Source organism: Orbicella faveolata, unplaced genomic scaffold (genome assembly GCF_042242905.1).
Source record: "Orbicella faveolata isolate gen_17 unplaced genomic scaffold, um_ofav_v1 contig_25, whole genome shotgun sequence".
Taxonomy (NCBI): domain Eukaryota; kingdom Metazoa; phylum Cnidaria; class Anthozoa; order Scleractinia; family Merulinidae; genus Orbicella; species Orbicella faveolata.
In genome coordinates, this window is record NW_028301553.1 from 1,433,783 (window position 1) to 1,461,497 (window position 27,715).

Here is a 27,715-nt window from a genome sequence, read left to right on the forward strand (position 1 = left end):
AAAAAAAAAAAAGAGAAAAAGAAAAGTTGTAGAATATTAACTCAAATCTTCGTTGAATGGACGTTCACTTCAAATTTATTAAAGCCAATGTGGAAAATTTTAACGTTTACACGTACCGGCCGTAAACAGATTACTCTTTCTGCCCATATGACCAGGATAGCTCTACTACGTCAAATGCTGCGAAGTTTTTTACGAGATGTCGGCCGAGTGACAGCCTGGTTCTCGTCACCGATCTATTTTATGTAGCTATAAATTTTAAGAATTTTGCTGTTTTTATTATTGTTATTATTATTATTATTATTATTATTATTATCATTATTATCGTCCTCACGTAATGTTTGCTTAGAGTCCTTAGGGCCGAGACCAGACCATGGTCCTGGGGCACTAGGGGATAGCCAGTTTTTAGCTTGATAGCACCGTCCTCAAAATGTGTGCTGTACCTAGCAAGGTTATCTTTTGTAGTTCACTGATGCTTATTTGGCCGGGAATTTGATGGCTCCAAGTGCTCCAATGATAACTGGTATCGTTTCCGTTCTCATGTCCCACATTCGGCTTGTTTCGATTTCCAAGTCCTTATATTTGGATAGTTTTTCAGTGACTGTCACGGATGTGTTTCTGTCTGACGGTACTGCCATGTCAATAAATTTACAGGTTTTCGTTTTGTGGTCTTTAATCACTATATCGGGTCTGTTGGCTGTTATTTTCCTGTCTGTGTGTATTGGCATGTCCCATAATATCGTGACATCCTCGTTTCTGTAGGTTTTTGTGTTCTTCCAGCACTTTATATTATTGTCATTGTCATTGTCATTGTCATTGTCATTGTCATTGTCATTGTCATTGTCATTGTCATTGTCATTGTCATTGTCATTGTCATTGTCATTGTTATTGTTATTGTTATTGTTATTGTTATTTGATTTATATAGTCTCTACGAATTAGCATAATAACAAGGATCACAAGTTCTTCAAGTGAATACTTTTGCGCGAATTGAGTCCGTTTGCACGTTTAGGGATGGTTTAAGTTTTTTTATAAAAAGCATCTAACGAATGCTTCTAACAAATTTGATTGCCTAACATATAAATCAAATCTTCGCATTATTTATTCACTTTGCCTTGAGAATGGTGTCACGATGACGCCGAAACGTCGGCTTTTAACGTTAATATTCGCCTGCTTATGTTTTAATCATTATTATTATTATTATTATTGTTATTATTATACAGCGGTATAATATTGTACCTACACGAAAAAAGAAATTAAATAAAAATAACCCACGAGCGAAGCAAGAACCGCACTTGACCCATGGCCACGCAGTTAAAAAACAATGCCTTATAAGCGTCGTTAAAACCATAAAAAAAGAAAATAAATACCACGTTTCATCATCTTTAAAGTTCATTTCTTTATTTTGAAACGATTATATTCTTTCTCAACTGAGATAACATTCCTTGTTTGCTTCATCAGTGTCAATGATGAGTACGTTGCAATTCCTAAGCCATCACGCCTGCAATAAAAGAAAAAAAATGGCAGTTTACAGCCTTTGTAATACGTCTGTATTTCATTTATTATGACTAGGCACAATTTTTAAAAAAGATGACGATGTTTTTCAATGTGTAATGCATGTTTTGGTATCACTCAACGTGAGTCATACCAAAACATGCTTTACGTCAGCTACAAAGGGCATTTGTAAAACCGTTTGACCTTATAAGAACCCAAGAAAGCATGCTCCATTAACTATAATTACATTCAAAGATAAATAACAAAGAAAGAAAGTGTGAATAATAACAATGGCTAAAGCGTAAGTGCTAAATTGACGTAATTGAATTGTTGATAGAATAAGGCTCTTCCCAGTTAACGTGTTTAACCCTCTTGGGTTTGATTCTAAATCTCGAGGAGACAAAATACGGCGAAATTTTATCTGTCTTGGTTGCGTTTCGCCCAAGGAGATAAACACACCGCAGCAATATAGTGTTTTGTAGGCATCCCGTGATGCTGTTGTTGTTGCTCGTGGAAGCCATGATGTACAGGGCATGTAGTTTGTTATTTAAGTAAACTTAGTTGTCTTAGGCCGGAACTTTACAAATCCTAACTGTCAGACCACTTGCAACAGTTCTGATCCCAGAGCGAAACATAATTTAACTATTAAGATGATGGTAGAGGTTACGTAATAAGGAGATTCCCTAAAACAAGATGTACGTTAAGCAACGAGAGAGCTAGATATAACTTGACCAGCTTACCTCAATAAAATTCATAGACGTAGAAAGTGTTAACTTTCCCGACGTTGTTCCAGCAATCTGTTGATGGTCCATGCAAATTATATGTATCCTTTGCTTTGTTTCCAGTCCAGCATTCTCCGTAGAACTGGATACCAAACACTTTGTTCTCAGGATAGTTGTCGTGGATGAATTGTGCACATTTTTCAATGATCTCGCTGATTTTGGTCCAATCAATATTTGAACGAAAACTTTTCACAAAATTCTGGATAGCGTGTGGTTCACCGTCATTAAAGCAGCCAAGACCTCTATACTTAAACAATGGCGCGGGAGCTGCAAACGGTAAATTATTCATTATAATTTTGAAATTGTTATGTAAACACATAATCGAAATACCAACTATTGTATGCGCTGCGAAGGGAACGCGCTGCTGTCAGTTTCACGGGGTAACGACATTGTATCCTCTTTCTTAGGAGATGGAAAAAATGAAAATATGGCAGACTGGTGGTTTTGCTTCGGATATGTTGAGACATATCGCGAAAAATAACGTGGCAAAAAATAATACAAATAAAAATATATCAGGAACATAACATGAATGCAGCACATCAACCTCAATGTATGGAAAAAACACGACCCTCCTTATGGTGAAAAAGCTATTTAGGATGGGTTTCCATGTCTCTAGGTGATCGAAATTGTTAAATATTCATATCCCAAGGTGGTTTTTCGCAAAAAACTCGATTCCATCGAGAATATTACGGTACATTTTATTTTTACGCGAGAGGTCTGCACCAACATTACTATCAGAGATTAAGTGAGGTGTTAAACAATGGGATTGGGCAAGTTACGCCTCCGAAAAATTTGGAGCATTGACCATGCCTTAAAGCTAGTCCGTTTCAAAACATGCCGCTTATTGCATGTTGCATAAAATGCCAAACACTACTTATTATGCTACAGAGTTTACCTTCATAACTTATCCCATTAGTTTAATTAGCACAAAATATATTTCTCTGTTATGTGAATATAAATCCAGAATAAATTATAATAATGATTTACAATTACAGTCGACTCCCGATAACTCGACCCTTCTGGGGAAATAGTAAAAGGTTCGAGTTATCGGGAGTTCGAGTTATCGAGGGTAAAATTATATAGATAATGGCCTGAAGGGAAATGAAAATTACTTCGAGTTAGCGGGGGGTTCGAGCTTGCAAGGGTTCAAGTTATCGGGAGTCAACTGTACATCCGAACAATGAGTATCTTACTTGGACAAAGCTCCATATTGCACTTCATTGCGGTCGGTGGCTTAGTAGCATAATAACAGAGAATCTCAGGAGCTATCACCAACTTTCCTTTGTCATTTAGTCGCTTACAAACGAGATTGCGGCTCTTAAATCCTCCGCCACACGTTGATGAGCACTGGAATGTCAAAAAGTAAAACTGTGAAAAATAATTCTACGCCAAATTTAACATCTTTTAATCTGTGTGGAGTTAAGACAGACTGCTAGTTTTGTCTTAATTGTCTCCTATCTTTTGATCAGTTTAATCTGCCATAAATAGCTTCCAAATTGGAATGAAAAGTTCGAAGAGTCATTTAAGGTGTCTCAATAATGTTGTTGTTATTTTTCTGAACCGTAGCATTTGCAATCAGCTTTATACCAGTCTTACCTTGATCGTATCGGTTGTTGGAAATAGATTCAATTTTCTTGTCATGTACTTCTTTTAGGATAAACAGTAGAAACAGATTTTTTTTTCTATTCCCGCAAACTAGATTGTAAATTTTAGTAATGTCACTCCTGCTATAACATTTGGGCAATTATCGATTTCGAGCATTTTTTTTAAACGCCTTGAAAATTGCTACATAACATATTTTTGTAACATTCAACACCATCTTGATAGTGCAAAGAGTCTTACTAGTAAGTTTTATTAACATTGATTCTCTGAAACCCTTTGAAATTTCACCAGAGGGCATTTGAACGCCGAGGTAAAATAGGGAAAACAACAGCGCGGTAAATTGCAACGTAATTTATCTATCACCGCGGGAATGTAGTACACTTTGAATATTTAGCATAATATTATAATTCGTAAAATTGTGACGCAACGTTTTCGTAGGTTAAAGAGTCTTCCTTACTGCTAAATTTTAGATCGTCGGTTGGCTACAAAATAAATCGTTTCTATTTTCTATTATCTGAGCTTTCTAAATTAACCAAATACGACGTGTCGTTTTCAGATTTTTGAAAAAGCGCTAAAAATTGCTCCCCCGCCCCCCCAAATAAATCAAGCTAGTATAGGAGTAATGTTATGAAAAACTCTCGCCCTCAGGATCTCGCAAAAAAAAAGAAAATAATTATAATTATAATAAAAAAACCTTTATGCCATAAAAACGTAGCTTCAACAGACGTTTTGGTGTTAGATATATTTTGATGCAATTCCATCAAAATAGGGTTCATCTGTCCGTCAATTTAGTATTGCTGATATTATGCCGGTAATTATAATGGTTTAAAAAGCTTGTGTAATTGTCGAAATCAAACGTGCTGCAGTACTTTTATTTCTTGAGTATTACATGTTCTATGTGCCATAGTTTGATATATTTATTCAAAAATATGGCTCTTGCAAAATTCAAGTTTCTAGTTCATCGTTTCCGTGGAAAGAGTGCCTTTTTAAAAGTACATTATACCAAATGTTATTCTATTTTCTCAACTACCAGTATAATCGATTCCAATGGTTGACTCGGGCTGCGTCCTCGTCAGCTATGACGTGATAGAAATCTCGAAGTCATGATCTAATTGTTAGTGTAAGTTCCACATCCATCTGACTAAAGAAAGAGTGATGAAAAACTGATTGAAAATGTTGGGAATTTATCAGAAAAAAAAACCTTACCGATGCTCCAGTGAAATTACTTGCCCATTTTTGCCTTTTCAAGCGATAACCATATGGAAATTATTAAGACAAACTTTTTAAATACACTGTAAATCAGCACCACCGATGATCTTACCTGTGACCAGGCGGTTGCCTTCCATTCCACGTGACAAATGATCTCATTACAGCTTCTTTTCGTACCTCCCGAAGGCTTGTCACCACTACAAGAAGAGTCCGGCAGGATCTCAAACTTGGTTTGCGAAATCTTTCGGCGACAGCGAATTTGACGCTTTTGCACTCCTTTGCCGCAAGTTCTGGAGCAAGAACTCCATTCTGATATGTACCAACTTTAAGAAAGAAAAAAACAAGGTTAGGTTAAATTGCATGCAGGTGGATGAGTAATCTTGGTCTAGATACTGGAGGCGTGCATTGTTAAGAAGAAATGCAGTCCTTTCAGTTTTATTCTGTCCCCTCCACACATTATTTCAAATTTCCCTACATATAAGCCCCTATTCGAGCGTATCTCGGATTCGAAACCTTATATTAGCAACGGTTAGTAATTTGCTTAGTCACAAGATTAGTATTTCGTTAAAAAACTGTTCAGGTCTGTCGAGTCAATAAACCAGGCAAGAAATGGGTTTGAAACATCATGTTAAGGTAACCCTAAGAACTAGAATAAATATGCAAAACAACAACAACAAAAAAGCTTGCGGAAAAACTATACTGCACGAACTAATTACGCCACTGATCACCGGGAAACTGACGTCCATCGGGAAAAGCCATGTTTGTCCTGGTTCAACAGCTATCTAACCGGTATGCTTCGGCCACAGACATCGGTATTGGCTGGCGGCGTTTCGATCATGGGTTAATCAATCATTACATACACAGTTATTCATCGGTCAACGTTCCTCCAAGCTACTTGTACTTAGGAATAGCAAAAAGAGGTGGTCAAGAAATCTTGAAGCTAGTGTTGCAGGGGTTAAATTGCCTTTAGTTCGGAAAAACTCCATGAGGAGAAAGAAAACCGTTGAGCTTACACAGGCTGGCATGGATGGGTGTTGCACGACCTTTCTACTGCTGGTTTTCTTGACTTCTGTAAACACAGCTTATGTCCAACGTAAGATCCATCATCGATTCTTGTACATTCCACTGTTCGCCTCTCCTTACCTTGAAAATCATCACAAATAAAAAAAAATATATAATGTTTATATAAATTATAAATAGGCAGGTACGTGACAAATTTTTTAAACTGAAAGAAAATAATTTTTTATATACACCAGAAATCGGGTGGAAACAATGAGATCAGCAATTTGTTAAAACTTTATTTTTATAAATGACGGTTGTTTTTAATCCTCTTTTAGCTTGTTATATTTTGGGGACGAGGTTGCATCTCCTGCGGGTGGGACGGAATCATGATGTGTATCATTCTGCTTTGACGGTTAACTGTCCTCAGCTTTACTGGGCTCAGTACATATTTCTTGAAATACGCATTTTTGTGATGATTTGTGATAAATGAGATACGCTATTTATTGATTAAACCGGCTTTGGGCCTTTGCCTTCAGCCATTTTATTAAGTCTCTCAATATTTGCGTTTTTATGGGCGCCCAGTAAACGAGCGTGGATAATGCAGCCCAATGTTTTTTACGAGTTTCAGCTTAAATGGGAAAGGAAAAGGACATAAATCATGCATTTGAAAACACTCTTCAACTTCTTTAGACGGTCATCATAATCATCATCATCATCATCAAAATCAAATCTTTATTTTCTCATAATGATAAATAAAATAATATAATAAAACTTAATTATATATTTAGAGTTAGAATGATTAACTGAATTAAGTTATTTTAGAGCTCTGTACGTTGGCGCTGGGCCTGAAGGCTAATGCCAGCCTTGCATATTACGACTTAACGAATAGACCTGGCCTTATCTCAAAAGCTACCTTGATTATTTTAGAAAAATCTTCGTTTACCTGTGGCACATTTCCTTGAGCATTTACCCCAAGATGTTATGTTCCACTGAACATCCTCGACTCCAACACTAGAAATCAAAGTCGGATCATAGAACTCGTACCACACTCCCGTCTTTGGGTAGCCAGGAACAAACTACAGAATGGAAAGACATATTTAGAGTTTTAGAAAATAATGTTGCTGTAATGTCCCCGTGTTGCTGTTTGGCGTAACATCACATTTACAATTGCACCGTTCACATTACACGTGTCTTTAACGGCTCATAACAGCACATAAGCGGATTGTAAAGCAAATCCACGATCAGCTCTACAACACCCAATTTTTAAAATGAGGTAAGACAATCTTACCTAGACTCTACCTCATGCCCCCTATCAATATTGTATGAATTTAGAACTACATACATTGAAAGAGAGGTCTGAGGTGGACAGAATCAAGGGTTCTTTTTCCCATTTTCACTCTATCGCGTTCTTTCAAGATAGATGTGATTCTAGGGTTTGTTTCAGCAATGTTGCAGGTGGCTCTAGTTTTTAATTTCTGTCATTCAGGAGGAATTTCACGTACGACATTCAGAAATCATCAAAAAAAAAAATCATTGTTAATGTCATTTGCCCTCAGCATGATTCCTGCACATGAGCCTTTATTGCAAGCCGCTTTTAGACTAGTTCAGGTATATCCTCCCTCCTCCATTTGATATTTGACATCACAATTGTGAATCCATCACTTTCCGTATCACTTACCACTATTGTTAGTTTTTCAGTAGTTGGCCCTGGAATGTAAACCGTGTTTATGTCGATGTCCTTTTCGTGATAGTAGTGGATCTCAGTTCCTGCCGCGTAAACCGTTTTGCTCCATGTAGGTATCGGTATCACATACCTATCGTCTTTGTCCTTGATACCTAATATATTTATCACATTTCTAAATGAAATTACAGTTACTAAGTCGTATATTGCAGGAAATGAATTTAACTCTATATATTAATCAATCAATAATTCAGTCAATCAATCAATCAATCAATCAATCAATCTACCAATCTACCAATCCACCAAACAGTAACTAAACAAATGCAATACAATGTATAGAGAGGAGCCGCATCAGCCTTAGCTGGTTTTCATTCGGTCGAAGTGAAATTTGTTCCAACGGAGCAAGGTGCGAATCAACAACAAACTCAACTCACATACATGTATGCAACCAGGTCGGAATCTAACGCGGCCCAAATTGGTCCTTAAACAGGTGTATTCTTACATTTACAAAACGTATGCCTGAAAATTCCAGTTTAGAAACATTTCCCCATTTAAAGCGTTTAATCTTCTTATTTTCTTTAAACAAAGTTTGAGTCCTTGCTTACCAAGCAGGTTTTGGTCTGGTGTGTCTTGTTCCACATACACTGAAGTGGACCCAATAGGAACTTCGAAAATCGTGCAAGCCACATTTGGTCCTAGACGTCCAAGAGAAATCAAAAAATGATTGGCTTGTTAAACAAGAACTGGAAGTTTCAGTTTTGTTAAGTTTCCCTTTTAAACAAATGGAAGCATACTGTTATAAATACTTGTAAATTGTGTCAACTAAATTTACTGTCAATTTCACGTAGCAAAAGCGCCGTATTGTCTCACAGTGCAGATGGTGTATATCAAGTTTATCAATACTATCGGAGCCAGTCTTACGCATAATCACTTAGACACGTACCAAATCCGGGACATTTGTCGTTCCAATTCCTTTCGACAAACTTGCATTTTGAACTGTCACCTCCACAGACTCCACATCGATCACGCTTTAGCCCAGAATCCAGCCCGTTATCACAGCCTACATGCTGTTTCAAAATACACAGGGCGGGGAATTTCAAGATTAAAGACATTCAAAACTATAACAAATTATCCTTAGTGGCTTGTTGAATATATATCATTTTTCTACCTACTATAACAGACTAAACCAATGCAGGATATTATAGTGTAAATTAATTAAGATGTTAGTTTCTCGTAAAGAAACTGTTAGGCTGCGTCAATGGGCAAGTAGAACACTTAGCTACTATTAATGAAATTGATTAATGTAAATAAACCGCCGTGGGGAAGTTATTGAAACTGAGGAGGGTTAGCTCTTTGATCAGAGGAAGGGCTAACGCTCGAGCCGTCAGTTTTACTGATTAGCCTCCAACGGCGGTTAATTTACCTTTATCAACTTCAAGCTGATAAACAGCTAAGAATTGCTAGATAGGTTTCTCTGGAGTCCAGGATCAACTCCTGCTTTTATTTTTGTTATTTGTCTTTAAAATGTGTCATTGGGTGGGTGATGCACTTATTTTCCTAAATAATTTTGAAATCAAAGTTAAATATTGTCATATAAATAATAATAATAATAATAATAATAATAATAATAATTTTTTGGGGGGCGCATTAAAAAAAATTCAATGCGCTTACATTGCTATAAAAAATAAATATCAGTATTTCCACTGTATCAGATGGTAAAAATGTAAAATTAAAGTCGAGTCGTGTCACGAATTTTCTAATATTTCCCTTTGAAAGGACATTACTAGGGTCTAATATGCTTTAACCCTTTCCTCACCACGGTAAAAATATCCTAATTTATAATAATTAAAAGCAATTTCCAATTTCCCGATAGAAAGATACAGTTTCTTTAATATCTAACCCCTTGATTTTGTTTCTCCAGTTTTCTTTTGGAAGGTTTTTCTTTGTAAAAATTAAGAGAGTGGGGTGTTAAGTATCTTTCGCCTTTGAAAGGGTAATTTCACTTCTCGTGACATCCCAAAATACTTCTTGTGGTGCTAATAAAACTAGAAAAACCTTTTCAATTAACAATTTCTGTTTGACCCAGCAATTCAGTGTTAAAATGACCAAACTGTATTGTGCAGATGACATATTGTTGCGCCTTTTCACCACAGCGAGAACTTCTGAGGTAAAAAGTTTGTCCCAGACTGTGCGCCAAAACTCAACCTATATTTAAGACAGAAGGAAAAAGAGACAAAAAAATATCGTAAATCATCTTACTCTGCACTTTCCCTGGACACAGACGTCTTTAATTGTGGGATCATTGGTACACCTTGTCCCATCCTTCACGGGTCGATGTTGAGGATAAGCAAACTTTCCCTTCCGGCAAGTTAATAAGCACTCATCTGAGAAAGAGTATGCAATATTTATTAGACATATACAGGCAAAAACTAACGATAGACAAATCCGACGTTTCGGCGACATCTTGGCGCCATTGTCAAGGGAAACTATTTAAATATGCGATTTCAAGAGTAACTAAGAGTTCAGAGTTTCTAATTTGCATAAGTTAGACAAAGACTTTAGCGCGAACTGAGTCTGATTGTCTTGAAATCGCATATTTAATTAGTTTCCCTTGACAATGGCGCCAAGATGTCGCCGAAACGTCGGATTTCTCTATCGTTAGTTTTTGCCTGTATATGTTTATCTAAATCATTGTTGATTAATATTTGTTAGAGTTTTTATGAATAACAAAGTCTCAGAATCTATGCATTGCATTTGAAGGTCTTGCCTTCATACGAAGTCTCAACGGGCAGTTCTGCCAACAGCAAAAAACTTAGCTTACATATCTTTAAAACATCCGATTTCCATTAACCTCAATTATTCACTTTAGTTATTTTCTAAGGCACATACAGCATTGTAGCTCTAGCCTCAAATCAAGTGGCCCATTTAAAGATGAAGCATATAGTTGCTTCACCACTGCCAATATAATTATTGTAACAAAACATACTTTTCTGAACCCAGCCCAGCAATTAAAGGATGAAGTGGTTTGTTGAAACAGCGATAAAACAAGTTTGAATGAACTAAATGTTTAGAGGAAGAAACTGCAAGAGGGAATACCCCTGCTTCTTTTATGGAATGCAGCGCTTTCTAATGCTGCCAAACATTATCTACATGTACATAATATGAAAACTATACATATCTTAAATAAACTAACGTTAAAAATGCTTTTGTACCTGAGGTGAGATATTCTGAATAGTCGGGATCAATCTCTTCGCACTGGAGTTGACGAAAGGACTTTGAACCAGCAGGACATGGCTGTTGTAGGATAATAACGTGAGTTAGTTTTTAATACATTGTTAGACTGATCCGCCTTGCATAGTTTAGCTATTTGAGGATCTGTCCGATGTGATATTTACCACGCGATTATACAGCCGTGGCAGAATACCAATAAGGACGATGATAGGGGGGCGTACTCTCCAACCCAGATCCCCTACAGCCAAGCGTCAAGCAGAGTGAGATTTGGATATGAGATTAAGCGACAGCAGAAATACAACAACAAAACTGCAACACCAGTAACAAAACTAACTGACCTTTGGGTTGCAGATTCTCCAGTGCCCTTCAGCTGGGCCTATACAATTCTTTCCACCATTCTTTGGTCTTTACATGAAAATGAAGGAACGATTCGACGGATGGATCGATAAATGAATGAATGAAAGAACGTTTGAGTGAATCAACAATGAATCAACAGTCAATCAATCAATCAATCAATCAGTCAGTCAGTTAATCATTCAATCAGTCAATCAACAGTCAATCAATAATTCAATCAATCAGTCAATCAATTAGCCAATCAACAAGTCAATTAGTCAGTCAGTCAGTCAGTCAATCAGTCAGTCAGTCAGTCAGTCAGTCAATAAACCATTCAATCGACTAACCACCCAATGAATTAATCAATCCATCAATTAATCAAGTAGTCAAGAGATCGACCGATCGAGCGAGCAGGCGGCAAAGCAAGCAAGCAATTAAGTGATCTGTGCCTCGGAATTGTTTATATTTACGTGATAAGAACGTTTTAAAAAGAAATGAAACGGTTTAACAAGGCCAACAACAGTATCAAGCACATTTCACTAGTTATACTTTGACGGATCAATACATACACTTCTTAATATAACAATGGTCATAACACAAATGCTCAATTATTGGTGTAGAAGATTTGGTCATCGTATCTTCATAGCATAATAGGTCACCATAGTAACATTTCATCCTGTTAAAGGCACTCTTCCTTTTATCTTTAAGTCCTCGTAACTAAAAAACGTACTTGGTGACCCCCATGTTTATTATCGAATTGTGGCATGGTCACAGAGCTCGATTCTTAAGTTAAAACAACTTAAAGCTAAAGTTGAGGGTGTTTTAACAGGTGAGACTGTTGTTATGGTTGTCTGTTATACGAAACATTGACCGAGACTTGTCTACCAATGATTGGAGATTTGTGTGTTCATACTGATATTGTAGGGTCGTCCGACAAAGGGTGTCAGTACTGATCCATCAAAGAATAAGTGATAGAAATAACTGGAAACTGTTTTCAGCCACCCTTAATCCGCTACAAATCTTACACTGGATTCGTGCAAGTTCTTGTCCTAGACTGAACACCTCCACCACAGGGTCGGGTACACTTTGCAAACACTGACCAGTTGCTCCAGCGACCATTGATAACGCGTGATCCATCGTCTGTACATTGACCATTTATACACCACTGAAAAACAAACACAGGAGTACTTAGGGATGTAATGTTCATCAGAAACAGTAGATACTCATACAGTTGTACTGCACCTAAAGTTAACATGACTTCACTGTGACTGCATCAACAGCCATTTTATAGCTAGATTATATGAAGAAAGAAACGGACAAAGAAACGGCCGCCTATTTCTTAACAAGCGCACACTGTTACGTTACTCACTATCTGTAACAGAAGAAATAGTAAATAACGTAGCCAATCTGAGAACGACATTCGCGATAGAACGGTAGTAGAGTTATACTAATACTGAACAGATACACGTCAGCATGGAATCTAATTGTTAAAGAGCCAAACGTTTCGATTAGCGTTTAACTTGGCTTGTCGCATAACTATCGCCATCGGTCCATTGTTTGACATCGTTTAGTTTAATGTAAATTGGGTTTAGTTTACTTTAATTTGGTTGTTTGATTACCCTAAAACACGAAACGAAGAAGAGAAAAGCAGTATATCTGATGACTGCGTGATTTCATTGTTTATGCTCACTATTAAGAGTATTCTCGGTTACGTCTATACGATAAATTAAGCATATTTAAGGATGTTCGCGCCCAAAATGCTCCCACATACAGATTTTTTTAAAACTTGCCACTCAGAAAGGTAATGATCTACTTTTGCCAAAAACGCAAAAAAAAATGGGGGGTCATCGACTTCGTCTTAGAGAGAACATGCCCGGAAGAACACCCTAAATCTTAAAAAATCGGGCTTCGTTAGCGAATAAGGCTACAGTGTCTGTAAGCCCCAAAATATTGCAATTAGATCTTTAAAGTGAAATGTTCCCTGCCAAATATTGTTTAAGTGGACGTATTAAATGAATTTAGTCAACTGGTGAGGTTCCTTAAAGAACAAGTTCGCATTTAGCGACCATAGTTTCACGCGCCTTGCAGCCGCAAGATGGCGGGATTCGATGTCCCGTGAACAGAAATCTTGATTTTTTTTTTTTTACTTCCCACATTGATTTTTTGTTCAGTTTTGGAAAATGTGGAGATAATTGTAAATAAATCTGTTTCTGGAAAGAAAAGTAGGGATCACCGAACGTCCAAGATCGTTATATCCAAGTAAAGCTATAGCAAAGGTCATCTGCCCTATTTTAGTAATTAGCGCGCATGCTCGATGCATGACGTGGCGTGTGAATTTGCGTGCGCAATAAGGATGTGCAGTAACAACTAGCACGAGCGTCCTTAAGGTGCGCAGTTCAACGTAAATGTTCTTCAGCCAGTACACATTAGCTACATTTAACACACTTGCATTTCACCTGTTATTTTGCCTGTGAGATTGAAATATGTGCAATCAGGAGCCATAATCAGGGACGGAGACCGTTAGTCGGGATCCGCGCTCGCCTGTGATGTGGGACAATTTTGCTATTTTAAGAATAAATTGCGCCACCCTGATGACATATATCCACCCGGATCCACGCGCAAGTCTTGGGTTCTCTTTTGGATGTTGTCATGTTAGCGTTGACGTTTTCGTGCATTTTTTGTTCTGAGCTAATGGAAAAGGTGAGTTCTTCGGGGTTGAAAACAAGACTTTAATTTCGCTGCGCTGTGAATGAATAGCATCTGTTCGCGCTTGTTGTACGCGTAAGCTTTTGCATTTCTTCTGACTTATGAATATAGCTTATGTAAGAAAACTCTCTACATGTACTCTGGAATCCGGTTAATTTATGAGTTTCTAAGATCAATGCTTAATCATAACCATTGTTATTCTTATTGTTTCTGCTTGTTTGACGCGTTTATGAAACGTTTTGGAAGGAAAGTCCGACGCGTACAAGTAGCTCATTTGCATGGTGCAGCGCGTGCACTTTCAAGTCCGAGACGGTGTTTTCAATCCTCCGTAGGAAAAAAGATGGCGAATGGTACATTTACCCATAGGTCTTAGCGAGCGAAAGCCTTAACAACGTTCATAAAAACGCACAGAAGAGTTACAAAATCTTCAAACCTAGCATACACAATGTCCTTCGTACAGGGACAAATATTGTAAAAATTTGGCTTTCTTTGTGCCTTACAGGCTGTGTTAAGTTCGCAAGGTATTGTGGTAAAATGTACAGCCGCCATTTTTTTTCCTACGGTGGATTGTCAACAAATTTTGACAAAGATTTCTTTCGTTCTCTTTTGTGCTGAGACAGACTACGAGTAGTCCCTCTTTCGCTTAGTTCGTCGAACGAGACCGTAACTAAACCGTGAGGAAAAAAGGCCGCGTGAAATAGAGTGTAGTACTGTAAAAGCAGTAGTAAATTGAAACCAGTTACCAGCTATCACCAAATCTTCGACGACTTTGGCACAATTTCGTTCTCGTTTGAAAGGTGTGGAGTTTACAGGGTGCCAGTGTATAAACTGTATTTTCTAACTCAAATTTTTAATATTAGGATTAGTTGCTCTTAGGAATATTTTATATTTTTATTGTGATTTTATCTTAGCGAAAATTGAAATTGTAAGTAGTAACGTTATTGTAAATAGTCGTGCGTTTTTTGTCATGAGCCCCTGGCTCGGGAGATTTGGCAACCACTCCCTACGTTTACGACTCAAAATAAATTTACCTTACCTTACCTTACCTTAACTTACCTTACCTTAAAAGAAGCAACGGAACACAATTTGGTCAGTTATAAGGGGGACATACTTAAATTCGACACTGTCTGTACTTCACTCGAATTCGAGCAGTTTACGAACGAAATACTTAAGCAAAATTCCAACAGACATAAACGTAATGAGTTGTGGGCCAAAAGCATAAAATTTCAGACGACATTTCCCCTGCGCGACATCCGCAAAAATGCTCGCAGCATGTACGCGCGTGTGCCCCACGCGATGGCTTAAGTTGTAAAAATAACAAAATTGTCCCATATCATAGGGACAGTCCCAATACTAGAAATGGCGCGCGCTTACGGTCTCCTTCCCCGATTATGGCTCCTGGTACAACTAAAAGGTCAAAGTATGCTTACATGTCTATCTCCACATCTGGTTCCATCAACAGGAGATGTCGGAGAGAAATAACACTTCTGGCCATCTTCCGTACATCCCAATGCTTGACAAGACGTCTTCAAAAAAATTAAAATAATATTAATAATAACGATTAAGTTTTTTTAGTTTCGTTCTGAATTTCATAGCTAATAATCTCGTGTGAAACTAACTGTTTCACTCACCAAGCGTTGCGGGCATGCGTAGAAGCGGTCGCCGAAAGCCATCTCGCACTGTTCATCTCTATTAATGACTTGTCCTGGAAGTTTGCCGTAAAACTCTTTTGCATCTTGTATAACTTCAGATATTGGGGGGATGTCATCTAGGCAGTTTGATCTCTGGCTTTGAGAGCAAATAAATGGATTACAAACCCATTCATCGCAAGAATTCTTTGTCAACGTCTTTGATTACCTCACAAATCCCAGTGCGACATCATTTATAGGGAAGAATGTCAACCAAGAACATATGTTTGAGCAATTACATGCCTGTTCAGTTAATACACTGAATAATCCAAATCAAAGTGGCTATGAACTACTCAACTTGGAAAATTGATCGTCTGTAAACAGTGACAATTTTGATGCCACTGACTTGAAGTCCGTAGGTTAAATTAAAGTTAAAGCCCACTGGCAAAACGCAACGGTAAGAGAATACACGAGGAGATGCAACACTATTGGAAACATTCATGAAGTTGTTGGTGATCCTCGTCCGAGTCACTTATAAAGAAAGTACGGCTTCTTGTCCGATCAGCAAAACAATTATAATCGGATTCTCATTTTCATTCCTACTTTTTTCGCTCTTTATTTCCCAAGCGATATCAGTGATTTTTTTCTTTCTTTGTTACCTTTTGACAGGAAATTAATTATCCAACGTAGAGTCATAATACGACAAGGACCGCGCTGCTTCTCGTCCGCTCAACAAAATTAAGCCATTTTCGCCGGGGTTCCTGCTTGGATGGATTCCAAAATACGGAAGCCCCGTGTTGTAATAACTTCTGTTTTTTTTCTTTTTTTTTTTCTTCTCTTTCCAAGGCGATATTAGTGACTGTTGAACTCCCAATCTTGTTTAATGTCTTTTTTTTCTATTTATCAACTATTTTGTTCAAATCATTTCGCCATGTCTGTATTCATCTTTGAAGCATTTATTTCAATACTGTATAAATAATAGCGAAACACGTCGTTTGAATTCTCCTCAATTCTCTTGTCTGTTGATCGTCCAAAACTTTTAATCACGGCTTAAATCATAATTCGAAAATTCATACAGATCTTCAGTTTTGTGATCTTCAATATCTCCTCATTTTTCGGCAATCGAGTACTGTTAAACCTGTACAAGCGGACACCTGCGGGAAATAAGCTAGTTATATAATTAGCTTCTATTTATAAAAACGTTTGTGCGAAAGTCTATTCAATGTAGATTATTTCTGCGTTAATATATTTAGTACTTGCGTCAGAAATTCAACGAATATCTTAATTGACACGATGTTTGAAACTCAGGGGAGGGGGGGGGGGGGGGAATCCTCTATGAAAAGGTCGGAGATTCCCGTCGTCTCGGGTACAAATCAGGGTTTCTGGTCTCACTTAGGGTGTTGATGACGAAACCTCACCATTCTTAACTGTCAAAGTGTCCATTAGGGTGCACTCGAAGCAATGATAATAATAAAAGAAACGCTCTCATTTGTTTTCCGCTGATCTCTCGAGTACGCGAGGCGGGTCTACAAGTGCGCGCAGGATCCTTTCTTGAACAGTGGCTAGGAATCGAACCTGTTCCGTCTTAAGTGATATCTTTTAGGGGTCTAATGAAGCTCGAGTAACGATCACATTAGTCTTCTTTAGGAGTTCAATTCAAATTTTCAATTCCAAATGTCTAGCAGGAAGTGACCCAGTGAAGGAGTTATGGAGTGAAATCGTCCCACCACTACAAGTTAAAAAATAAAAATATTTTCCAAGTTAAAAAGGCAGCTGTTGAGGTATTAAAACGGATTTTCTTTTGCACTTTGGGGAAATGAAAAACCACAATCTATGTCATGTCTAACTTTTGTGGTGTTAGTGTACCTCAAGAAGTCCTGAAAACGTTCCCGGCTACACGCAGACCATTTCATGGATCCAGGTCCGATTGGTATTGTCGATGCCATTAAATTGATATGATTCGCACAGCCGCTGGAGGAACCATCATGCCCAACGCCCATCCTTTGTCATGAAATTTAATCAATCGACAGATATGTCATGAGTATAAGGTGTCTTAAATCCATGGAAGAAAAATAAAAGATAAAAATGTTCTTTTAATGTTTAAACATGAAATTAAAACAGGAAACTGAAGAAGGCCGGGAACTAACAGGGGATGTTGAGAACCCAGCAAGGGAGCGGTATCTGATATAGGGAGGGCAAGTGTAATAACATTCAGCTCCGCTTTCTTTCATTTTTGAGGAAACGGGAAATAACTTACGTATGAGCGAGTTCATGAGTCAGGACTAAAGCGCTTCCAAGACCAATGTCGTTAGAAAGAGCAGCGCCAAAGACATCTCTGCAAGTGGATCCTAAGCTGGCAATCCCTGAAGGTTGAAATGATGCCTTTTTTAGAAGTCTGTATGACAACTCCACGTTGTTTTCGATAACTTCGTGAAGAAACGAAATGTGGAAGGGTAAACTGAGTTTAAATAATCATTGATATGAGTATGTTTTATTGTGAAGGAGCGTCCAGTTCCTACTGCGTAAAACTTTTCGTTTCTGGCAGATATATCGTCAATCAACGCTGTAATAGGCACGACTCTTTATTGTATGTTTTGATAACAGTACGACACAGAAGGATAACACGTGACTATCTAGAGTCCAGTAATGCTCAAATCGAAAACATAACAAATTGGTTATTTATGTCTATTTCGCTTTAATTACCCACTTTGTGGTAATAAATGATCCGTCTAGTAGCCTAATGCTATCAGCGGATCAGCTGACATTTATATCAATCTTTTAACTTCAATTGCAATTAAGTCTGAAATTGTGTAAATTAACAAGGAGAATGCGTAAACTAACCTCCAGAGCTCCTATAGAAGACGAAGAAAAAAGAGAAATTAAATTACATATTAAACTGATTATCGAGATAACATGACATTATAACATGTGTGACCATGTATGTACGGCTAAGGGATATTGAGTTAATAAAGCTCTAAACTGAGTTGTGTTATGTATCTTCTCCGTGGACTTTACTCACCTTCTTGTAATGAGAACGACGGCATCAGCATGATCAGGATCGCTGTCTGAATGTGGAAAATTTTCTTTCGCCCAGGACTCCATTGCCTTGATACGCTCTGTTCTCGATGAACTTGAATCATATCCAAACTGACTCAGAAAAAAGTAAAAATGTCTGACTGGCTTACATGCAGACTGGCAGACTGGCTGACTGGCTGACTGGCTGCCTGGCTGCCTGGCTGCCTGGCTGCCTGGCTGCCTGGCTGCCTGGCTGCCTGGCTGCCTGGCTGCCTGGCTGCCTGGCTGCCTGGCTGCCTGGCTGCCTGGCTGCCTAGCTGACTGGCTGACTGGCTGACTGGCTGACTGGCTGACTGGCTGACTGGCTGACTGGCTGACTGGCTGACTGGCTGACTGGCTGACTGGCTGACTGGCTGACTGGCTGACTGGCTGACTGGCTGACTGGCTGACTGGCTGACTGGCTGACTGGCTGACTGGCTGACTGGCTGACTGGCTGACTGGCTGACTGGCTGACTGGCTGACTGGCTGACTGGCTGACTGGCTGACTGGCTGACTGGCTGACTGGCTGACTGGCTGACTGGCTGACTGGCTGACTGGCTGACTGGCTGACTGGCTGACTGGCTGACTGGCTGACTGGCTGACTGGCTGACTGGCTGACTGGCTGACTGGCTGACTGGCTGACTGGCTGACTGGCTGACTGGCTGACTGGCTGACTGGCTGACTGGCTGACTGGCTGACTGGCTGACTGGCTGACTGGCTGACTGGCTGACTGGCTGACTGGCTGACTGGCTGACTGGCTGACTGGCTGACTGGCTGACTGGCTGACTGGCTGACTGGCTGACTGGCTGACTGGCTGACTGGCTGACTGGCTGACTGGCTGACTGGCTGACTGGCTGACTGGCTGCCTGGCTGCCTGGCTGCCTAGCTGACTGGCTGACTGGCTGACTGGCTGACGGGCTGACTGGCTGACTGGCTGACTGGCTGACTGGCTGCCTGGCTGACTGGCTGACTGGCTGACTGGCTGACTGGCTGACTGGCTGACTGGCTGACTGGCTGACTGGCTGACTGGCTGACTGGCTGACTGGCTGACTGGCTGACTGGCTGACTGGCTGACTGGCTGACTGGCTGACTGGCTGACTGGCTGACTGGCTGACTGGCTGACTGGCTGACTGGCTGACTGGCTGACTGGCTGACTGGCTGACTGGCTGACTGGCTGACTGGCTGACTGGCTGACTGGCTGACTGGCTGACTGGCTGACTGGCTGACTGGCTGACTGGCTGACTGGCTGACTGGCTGACTGGCTGACTGGCTGACTGGCTGACTGGCTGACTGGCTGACTGGCTGACTGGCTGACTGGCTGACTGGCTGCCTGGCTGCCTGGCTGCCTGGCTGCCTGGCTGCCTGGCTGCCTGGCTGCCTGGCTGCCTGGCTGCCTGGCTGCCTGGCTGCCTGGCTGCCTGACTAAATAAATGAATGAACGATTTTATACCCCATCTTTCTTCAGAACCAGTCCAACAATCACCGGTGTGATCTTAATAGAACCAATACTGCTGTCGTGGTATAGTTGTGTAGCCTTTGGTATATAAACAAATTTATGTGTCAGTGCTGTATACGTGGTAATTAAACAAATGTAAAAAATGTAGGTTTTATTCTGCAGGCGGAGATGTTTCCTTCCGGCCGGTCTGCCTGTTCAAATTTCGGCAGAACTTAAAGGTTAGGCGTTAGGGACGCGTTAGATCAGTCACAACAATGTAATATTTGACTACATTGGTATTTAACCATAAATTGTCAAACAAGAGTTACAAAAGTAAAAGAAAGATCATAGAATTTTAATCCGAAAAGGGCGTGGGCTGTTAGTTTGTTACTCGCATTTCTACTTGAAAAATAAGTAATGACTCCAAGACGTATCTGTAAAACCATCGGAAAAGTTGTAAATATCTACATCCCTGAAAGGGAAATGATGGTAGCAATATACACTGCTCATGGTCTCGCAAAGGTTCATCTTGGACTTCAATTTCAGAATGGTCGGTTTGAAGCACTTAGCATTAATTTCACATTTGTACATATCTTCCTGTTTTACCAGAGAAACCCAGATATCACTCGCTGAAATGTCGCATCGGTTCTTCCATGTTAGCGGCCAAGATTCATAACGTGACATGCTTCCCACTTAACCTTCCCTTCAACTTGGAAAATGTATGAACTGTCGAAAAAAAAAGCTTACGTACAATGTGAGCGATTGCCAGTAAGTGAAAAGTCATCTCGTCTTCACTGTAAGCTGAAATCGCAAAGTTGTCTGCTACTAAGGCCATTTCCAAGTATTTATGTGGGGCATCACGTTTTTGCCTTCGGTGCCGGTTTGGCTTCGCTCTTTTAATGCGATGTTCACCATCTTCTAAATTGAAAAAGTAAAAACACTCGTTTAAATACAGCTGTTTAATTTCTGCAGTTATACCGTGGACTCGTTAGTGAGAAAAACAACAACAAAAACAACAGCTAACAAAACTAAAGAGTTTGTACCTGAAATATGGTAAGTGGACGAAAGATCTTCAATTGATCGTCGATAGATGACGTGAGGTTGTCCAGCATTGAACTTAATGCTTCTAATAACGTGGGACGGAAGTGGGTTTATATAAAATGTGTCGTTGAGAGTCCGAATCATCCCTGCCTACGAAAGAACGACAGAAATGTATCCCAGTTGAATGTAAATAGTAAACTAAACAATAAGATTATTCGCTCTCGATTTCTACCGCGTGATAGTTGACGAGGGCTGCGCGCTCGTCAACTATCACGCGATAGAAATCGAGAGCGAATAATCTAATTGTTTTAGTATAAATCTACTAGTTGTTCAAAACTTTATCTACATCCTATTCACAGACACTTCGAAAACGCCAAGAAGCGGCCTTCATTTTGTCAACAAGCGCACACAGATACGCCACTCACTATCCATCACAGAATAGATAGTGAGTAGCGTAGCCAATCAGTCACAGAACGGCATTCGTGATAGAACGCTAGTAGATTTTTACTAAAATTGAATAGAATTTGCTAGCATTGTGCTTATAGGATACTTGTAAATATTTCTTAAACATGTAGTAGGTTGTAGATGCAACATTTGTTACTTATTAGGGTAAATTCTTCTTTGTTTAAATAGAAAACTTGACTCTGCTTTATATGTACTAAGTTGGACATTTTGCTTGGACTGATCGGTCTCGTAACCATACCAGTCGTTAAACAGAAATACATCAAAAGTTAAAATTGATTCAGAAAAACCACTGAGACCATTACAGTAAACACTTTGTTTCCGATGAATTAATAATGTTGAAAGCAGCTAACAACAAACATCGTCTGTTAAACTTATGAATGAATACTGTTTCCTTACCAAACCGTTGTTCTCATTTATAGCAACCAGTGACCCTGGATCGGACGTCACGTGACCGGTGTAATATACGCCACGTGGAATCTCCTTATACGTCGAACTACCGTTGATATGGACCGTCTGAACTAAGGTTGCCGATGTTATAAAAGGTCTAACTTTCGTGAGATTCATGTGAATTGATCTTCCAAACGCTTCCACTTTGAAATACCAAAAGTTTGCTTCATGTGCATTTCTACGCGTTCTTGTTTGGGTTCGGAGAGAGTAACCAACCAAATTCCCAAATTCATCTGCCTGGTAGGGCGATATAACCTCATATTGTGGGACTGAGAAATAGAAAGTTCGTTTTAGTAGGACCACACAGCTGATTGGCTACTGAGCTATCCGAGGTGTAACTGATTAGGAGTAACGATGTGGTATTTACTCCATGTTGCCTAGTTTGTTTTGACTCTGTTCACAATATTAAAAAAAGCGATAGCATAGAGAGAAGTTCTTAGAAGTGCTTCGAGTGTTTCGTGATATCCGCAGAAGAATCGATCCCTAAAGAAGAAGAAGAATAAGGACTTTATCACCGCGTCAATTACAGTTATCTTTTGGGTATCCCCACTACTAATAGGGGACACCTATAGCTATAGCTAGAGCTATCTAAAAATAATATACAGAAAAGTCCTAAAAGAGAAATTAAAATTATGGCTTACAAAGGTAACAGCTACTACATCCATCTAGGATGTTGCCTAGATCTAGCCTCCGTACGGGGGTCTTAAACTGCTTGAATGAAACTGTGTTGATTACGGTATTCCATCCTTTTTAAATTTAGAACTTGAGATTGTTTCTAGCGAGTATGATACGAAATTGGACAATCAACGGAAGAAAATCTTAACTGTGGCATTTGATAGAAGCTATGCAAGCATCCCATCATATATATCGTTACTGGCGTAAAGTGTCAGCAGCTGTCGAGCATTATTGGAATAATAGGAATATGTATAGTATTACCTCAATATATATGCCGTCGTTGAAATTTAACACCAAATCCGTCGACATTTACTACGAACTGTTATTTTTTATGAATGATCCGTTTGATAAATGGAACGATTAATTGACGCCGTCCTACAACACGAGACAATTCGGGCAAAGAACCACCCAGTGTGGATAGATCAGTGATAGAAAAAGTGCATACCTGTACATACAAGGAAAAAAAAATAGCCAAACAAAATGTCTTCATTCCCTAGGAAACCACGAGGGGGGATTCCGTTCATCGTGTGCCGCAACTCTCAGAATATCCGCACGTATACATAACATAATAAAATATAGAAAAAGCCCATTTAAAAATAAAGATGGGCAGTTAGTTCAACACCTTGCTCTCGTGAGTCAACTCCAAATGTTCTCTGTATGTCTTTATCTTCCATGCGATGATGTAAATCATTAAACTGCAAAATATAGCAATATTCTTATTAGAACATGTCAGTAGAATAGAATCATGTGGCCACCGACATCAGCAGGCATGATACTAAAATTTATATCACCATCTGCTTTGTGTAAGAGCCGTTACTATGTCAGCAAATTTACAATTACACTTTTAACCGAACTTGTTAGTTAAAGCTAGAGTATATATCGTTTGAATCTAATCGAAAAAATAACACCGGCATTGACATTTCTTTATCACTGTCCACTTTTAACAAGCGTTATTACTGATCTTTGAGTAACACAGACACTGAAGGGTGGACATAACATTACCTGTTGTCTGGAAAATGGAGTGCTTACAACCAGTCCTAAGCCAAGGGAAACAACAGCAAACGAATTAAGTATACTACGTAAGGTTTAAGAAAACTCACTTCAATATGACTGGGAGTGATGATATTGCTACTAAAACGCATTGAGCACTGGGTCGCTTTAATTGTTTTTACACCTGCGAGAGCTTTGTGAATTAGAGGTGTCCTTAGTCCCTGAAGTGGAGGGTATTGTTTTGTTTTGTTTTTTTTCTTTTTTTGTACGAAGTATGTTTTTCTCGGTAGGGTCCAAAACATCCAACCTATACTGAGCCTACTGCTGAAATGTTTCCCGAGCTGCTTCTTGATCTATTCTCAATAAACTTCAAACTAGACCGGCTGTTTACTAACTGTGAGGTCAGAATCTAATGACAAGCAGTCATCATACACGGACTTCGACGCATTCGATGAAAATATCACTTACAGGTAATGAGCTTTAATCGCTGCTTAATTTAGTTATCACATTACATTAAATTACATTTTTTCTGTTTAACGTTTCTTTACGATAGACATGTTAAAGTTGCACTTATTCGTAAATTCAGAGATTATCTCTCGAAGTTCTTTTAAAATAATGTAACAATCCTGTTTAGACAATGTTCAGTTAATCGAATTATGAATTATATTATTGGTCTTATTTCTTTTAGACCTGTAGAATGAACGCAGATCTGATCAGTCGTTGAAAGGGCTCAAACACAAATTATACGCGTATAAACTGATCAAGGTTATAATAGCCATGGTTTAAATATGCAATTTGTGATATAGTGAAAAGATATACATGTACATGACAAAACATGGTAATGCTACGGGAGTAATACGGTAAAATGTTTTTGCACGTGACTCACCTATGAAGAAATTACACATGCAGTAAACAACAAAGAGCATCGTGAAATCTGGAGACGACGAAAGTAATCTATTAAAGAAAAACAGCAGTTGAGAATAAAGAAATGCTTAGGCCGTGGCGTGTTCCCGAAAAAAAACAAAAATCAAAAACAAAAAAAGAATTGCAATCAACTTTAAAGTTGCAATTAAATTACCCTTTTAAGGAAAATATAATTGTCCTTGTAGACTGACTCCTAGAGTAGCGCAGAGGGTTTTGATTTCCAGTACTTTACCTCTTTTTCCATAATTTCCTTTTGTTTTTATACGGTTGACATAACTATATATGAACAGCTGTTGGATGTTGAATGTCAAAGTAACAAAGTTACAGCAAACAGACTTTTTGTTTTACATATCACCCTTGAATTGTTTTCCAAGCCTTTTCCGGTAATTTCTAGAACTGACATGCTTCCGTTCAATATACAATGAGAAGATTTGTCAGGGAACTGGTATCTTTGTGTACTGTATTAATGGATATATATGTAAACTTTAAATGTGGTTTTATTTTAACGGATGCAATAATGCAAAAAAGGGTAGGAAGTGTGCCATCGGCGCGAGTTTGGATTTCTTTCCGTCATTGTTTGGAAAACAACAGTTATACTTATGTTCTAAACTATTTACTCTCTTGACTAATTAATTCTGGCTTTTTTTTTTTTTTTCATCGCGAGTTCCTCATTACATGCAGTAAAGGATTTTGTTGATTTTTGCTGTACAGCGTTTTATAATATAATAAATGTGCCAAATTCTTCTCAAAAAATTGTTCGTGGCAAGTCTGACGTGGCGTTTCGTCTCGGCCAACAGACTCTTCAAGGACCTGTCAGAATCTTACAGTAAATTCATCGAGCATCGGGTACAAACTCCTGTTCGCGAATTCAAGATGTTAGCAGTCTGGCCCTCTATGGGGAAAATTTCCTACCGCACGTTCACGAGTTCCTTTATCCAATAAATGTGACAAATACTTGGGGAAAATTCTTATTCTTATTTTCATGTCACAGAATCACATTCAATAAACTGACAGAGCCTCTTAAAGTCTCTCAATACATTGTGCGGAAATTCTTCGGGAAGATAGGGCTAGCCCTAGTGATGGAGCGAGAAGTACGCAAGCGAAATAAAAAATACATCATATCGTCACCTGCTTGTCGTATCAGCTACCAAGTGCACCTTTGTCAAGTGGCAAAATGTCTAAAATGCTTGCCGGTTTCTATTAGCGGGGGCTTTTAAATGTTGATTCTTCACTGACTGTACGCCCTAAAATGGCTTTCAGTTTGCAGAGCACTGACAATACACAGTGGGAGCTATTGTTCCAGAACAACAGTGGCACGTAGAAACTAAGAGGGAAAGGATGTTTTATACTACAAGCGGAAAAAAGAGTCTTAGTAGTTACACTTACAACGTATTTGGACAGAACAATTCAAAAAGAAGGCAAAAACGATGTATGACATGGCGTTCCCGACTGAAAAAGTGTTATGGAGGTAACAAATCCTAAGAAGGTTAAATATTTTTTGTTTGCCTTAATTGCTCTGTTAGAACTTATTCTTGCATAAATTTAGAGGGAGCAGCAGCAGAGCAAGCCCAGTTTAACAATAGTATATTCTTTTGTACTTAAAGAGGAAGCGTGTAACATTAAAAAAAAGAAAAAAAAACAGCAAATGTTTGGCCTTCTTAATTAAGTAAAAATAAAATAAAGGGTACAGCGCCCCTATATATATCATCAGTCACTTTCAACTGAGGGCAAAATTTTGTACTACTTACTTCTCGCTGTTAGGGTGGCTTGATTTCCATACTAGCGCCATTATTTCCCCATCAGCTGGACTCTACAGTGTTTTAAAACGTCCATTCGCCAGCTCTTCAATTTATTCAGACGTCCATTGCCAGTCACGAACGGCTTACTATTTAAAAGGTATTTATCCGTGAGTTTCATATCTAACGTAAGAAGAATTAGCGAACTAAATTATAGGCTTTGATTGTGATTCATACGAGAAGAGAGTTTTTAAGTGTCTTGCTTGCATACATTAGTTTTAGCCTTAGTTTCATCCATCCGCAAGTATATTTCCATCTCTCCGCCTACTTTTGTTTAAGCTCGTGTCACTATTTTAACGTGCAAGTAACAAGAGAGAACATCTGACAGGTTCCTCGTTGTTTTGATGCCCCGACACAAGTAACGGCCACTAATTCAAATTTAATTCCCATCGCGGAAGAATCTTTGAGACGCGGCTCTTTCTTTCGATGAAGCTGCTAGTCATTTATTGTCAACGTTCTCTAGACTGTGAAATTAAAACTTTTTTTTTTCCTTTTTTTTTTTTTGAAATTTTTGGACAATCCTGCACGATTTAAGCTGAAGAAAGTCACCAAACATCGTTTTCGAGATAATTATTCTTACTAGTATTTGCTAAAGTTTTTTTGAAAGAAATAAAAGCGGAGATAAGCGTCGACGCGGATTAGCCCCTTGGCTTGTATGCAGAATTTACTTTCTGAAAGAAAAATAATTGAACCTAACCCAACTAAAGAACCAATTCGAGAAATTCTTAAAAATAATTTTTTATTATATTTTAGCATAGAAGTTGTAGGTTCAACAAAAATGCTCAAGATAAGTTTTGATATAACAGAGTGGACACTCAATATAACATTTTAGTAGGATTTTTTTTTGTTTGTTTGTTATTTTGAAACACATTGACAGTCTTTGTGACAATGCCGATTTGTGAATGTTAATCTATGTGGCCAGGTTAATTGTCAATAGAGAAATGAAAAATTGACAACCGCAACCTAACTTCTGTCCTACTTAAATAACATCCTCCCCTATAAAAAAAAAAACAACTGGTCATTTTAGGCTCGAATTACTTCGGATGGAAAGCGGATGGATCCCTCATGGGTTGCCTCTTCCCCCCTTTGCTACGCAAAACTAAGAGCAGATTGTAAAACCCTGGGACGTACGCGTAAAAATGCACCCCTCCCCACTCCGAGATACAAGATGGGTGGGGTGCATGGATCCCCCTTGGGTTGCTTCTTCCCCTTTTGCTGCGGAAAA

General features: G+C 38.8%; 1 protein-coding gene across 1 annotated transcript; it reads right to left on the minus strand.

Annotated features, from left to right (window-relative positions):
• Window positions 1–1,369: 1,369 nt before the first annotated feature.
• LOC110040138 (A disintegrin and metalloproteinase with thrombospondin motifs 6-like) lies at window positions 1,370–26,483 on the minus strand. Its single transcript, XM_089293761.1, has 26 exons — window positions 26,443–26,483; window positions 23,783–23,855; window positions 23,403–23,475; window positions 22,055–22,374; window positions 21,196–21,343; window positions 20,904–21,070; window positions 20,168–20,251; window positions 18,683–18,810; window positions 18,505–18,515; window positions 17,921–18,026; window positions 17,530–17,664; window positions 15,667–15,823; window positions 15,466–15,561; window positions 12,355–12,494; window positions 11,335–11,401; window positions 10,978–11,059; window positions 10,025–10,149; window positions 8,709–8,832; window positions 8,371–8,460; window positions 7,763–7,920; window positions 7,028–7,160; window positions 6,096–6,225; window positions 5,195–5,405; window positions 3,465–3,618; window positions 2,230–2,538; window positions 1,370–1,496 (listed from the first exon to the last, which is right to left on the minus strand). The coding sequence occupies exons 1-25, from the start codon at window positions 26,481–26,483 to the stop codon at window positions 2,231–2,233; spliced, it is 3,261 nt and encodes a 1,086-aa protein (XP_089149887.1). The 3' UTR covers window positions 1,370–1,496; window position 2,230.
• Window positions 26,484–27,715: the final 1,232 nt, after the last annotated feature.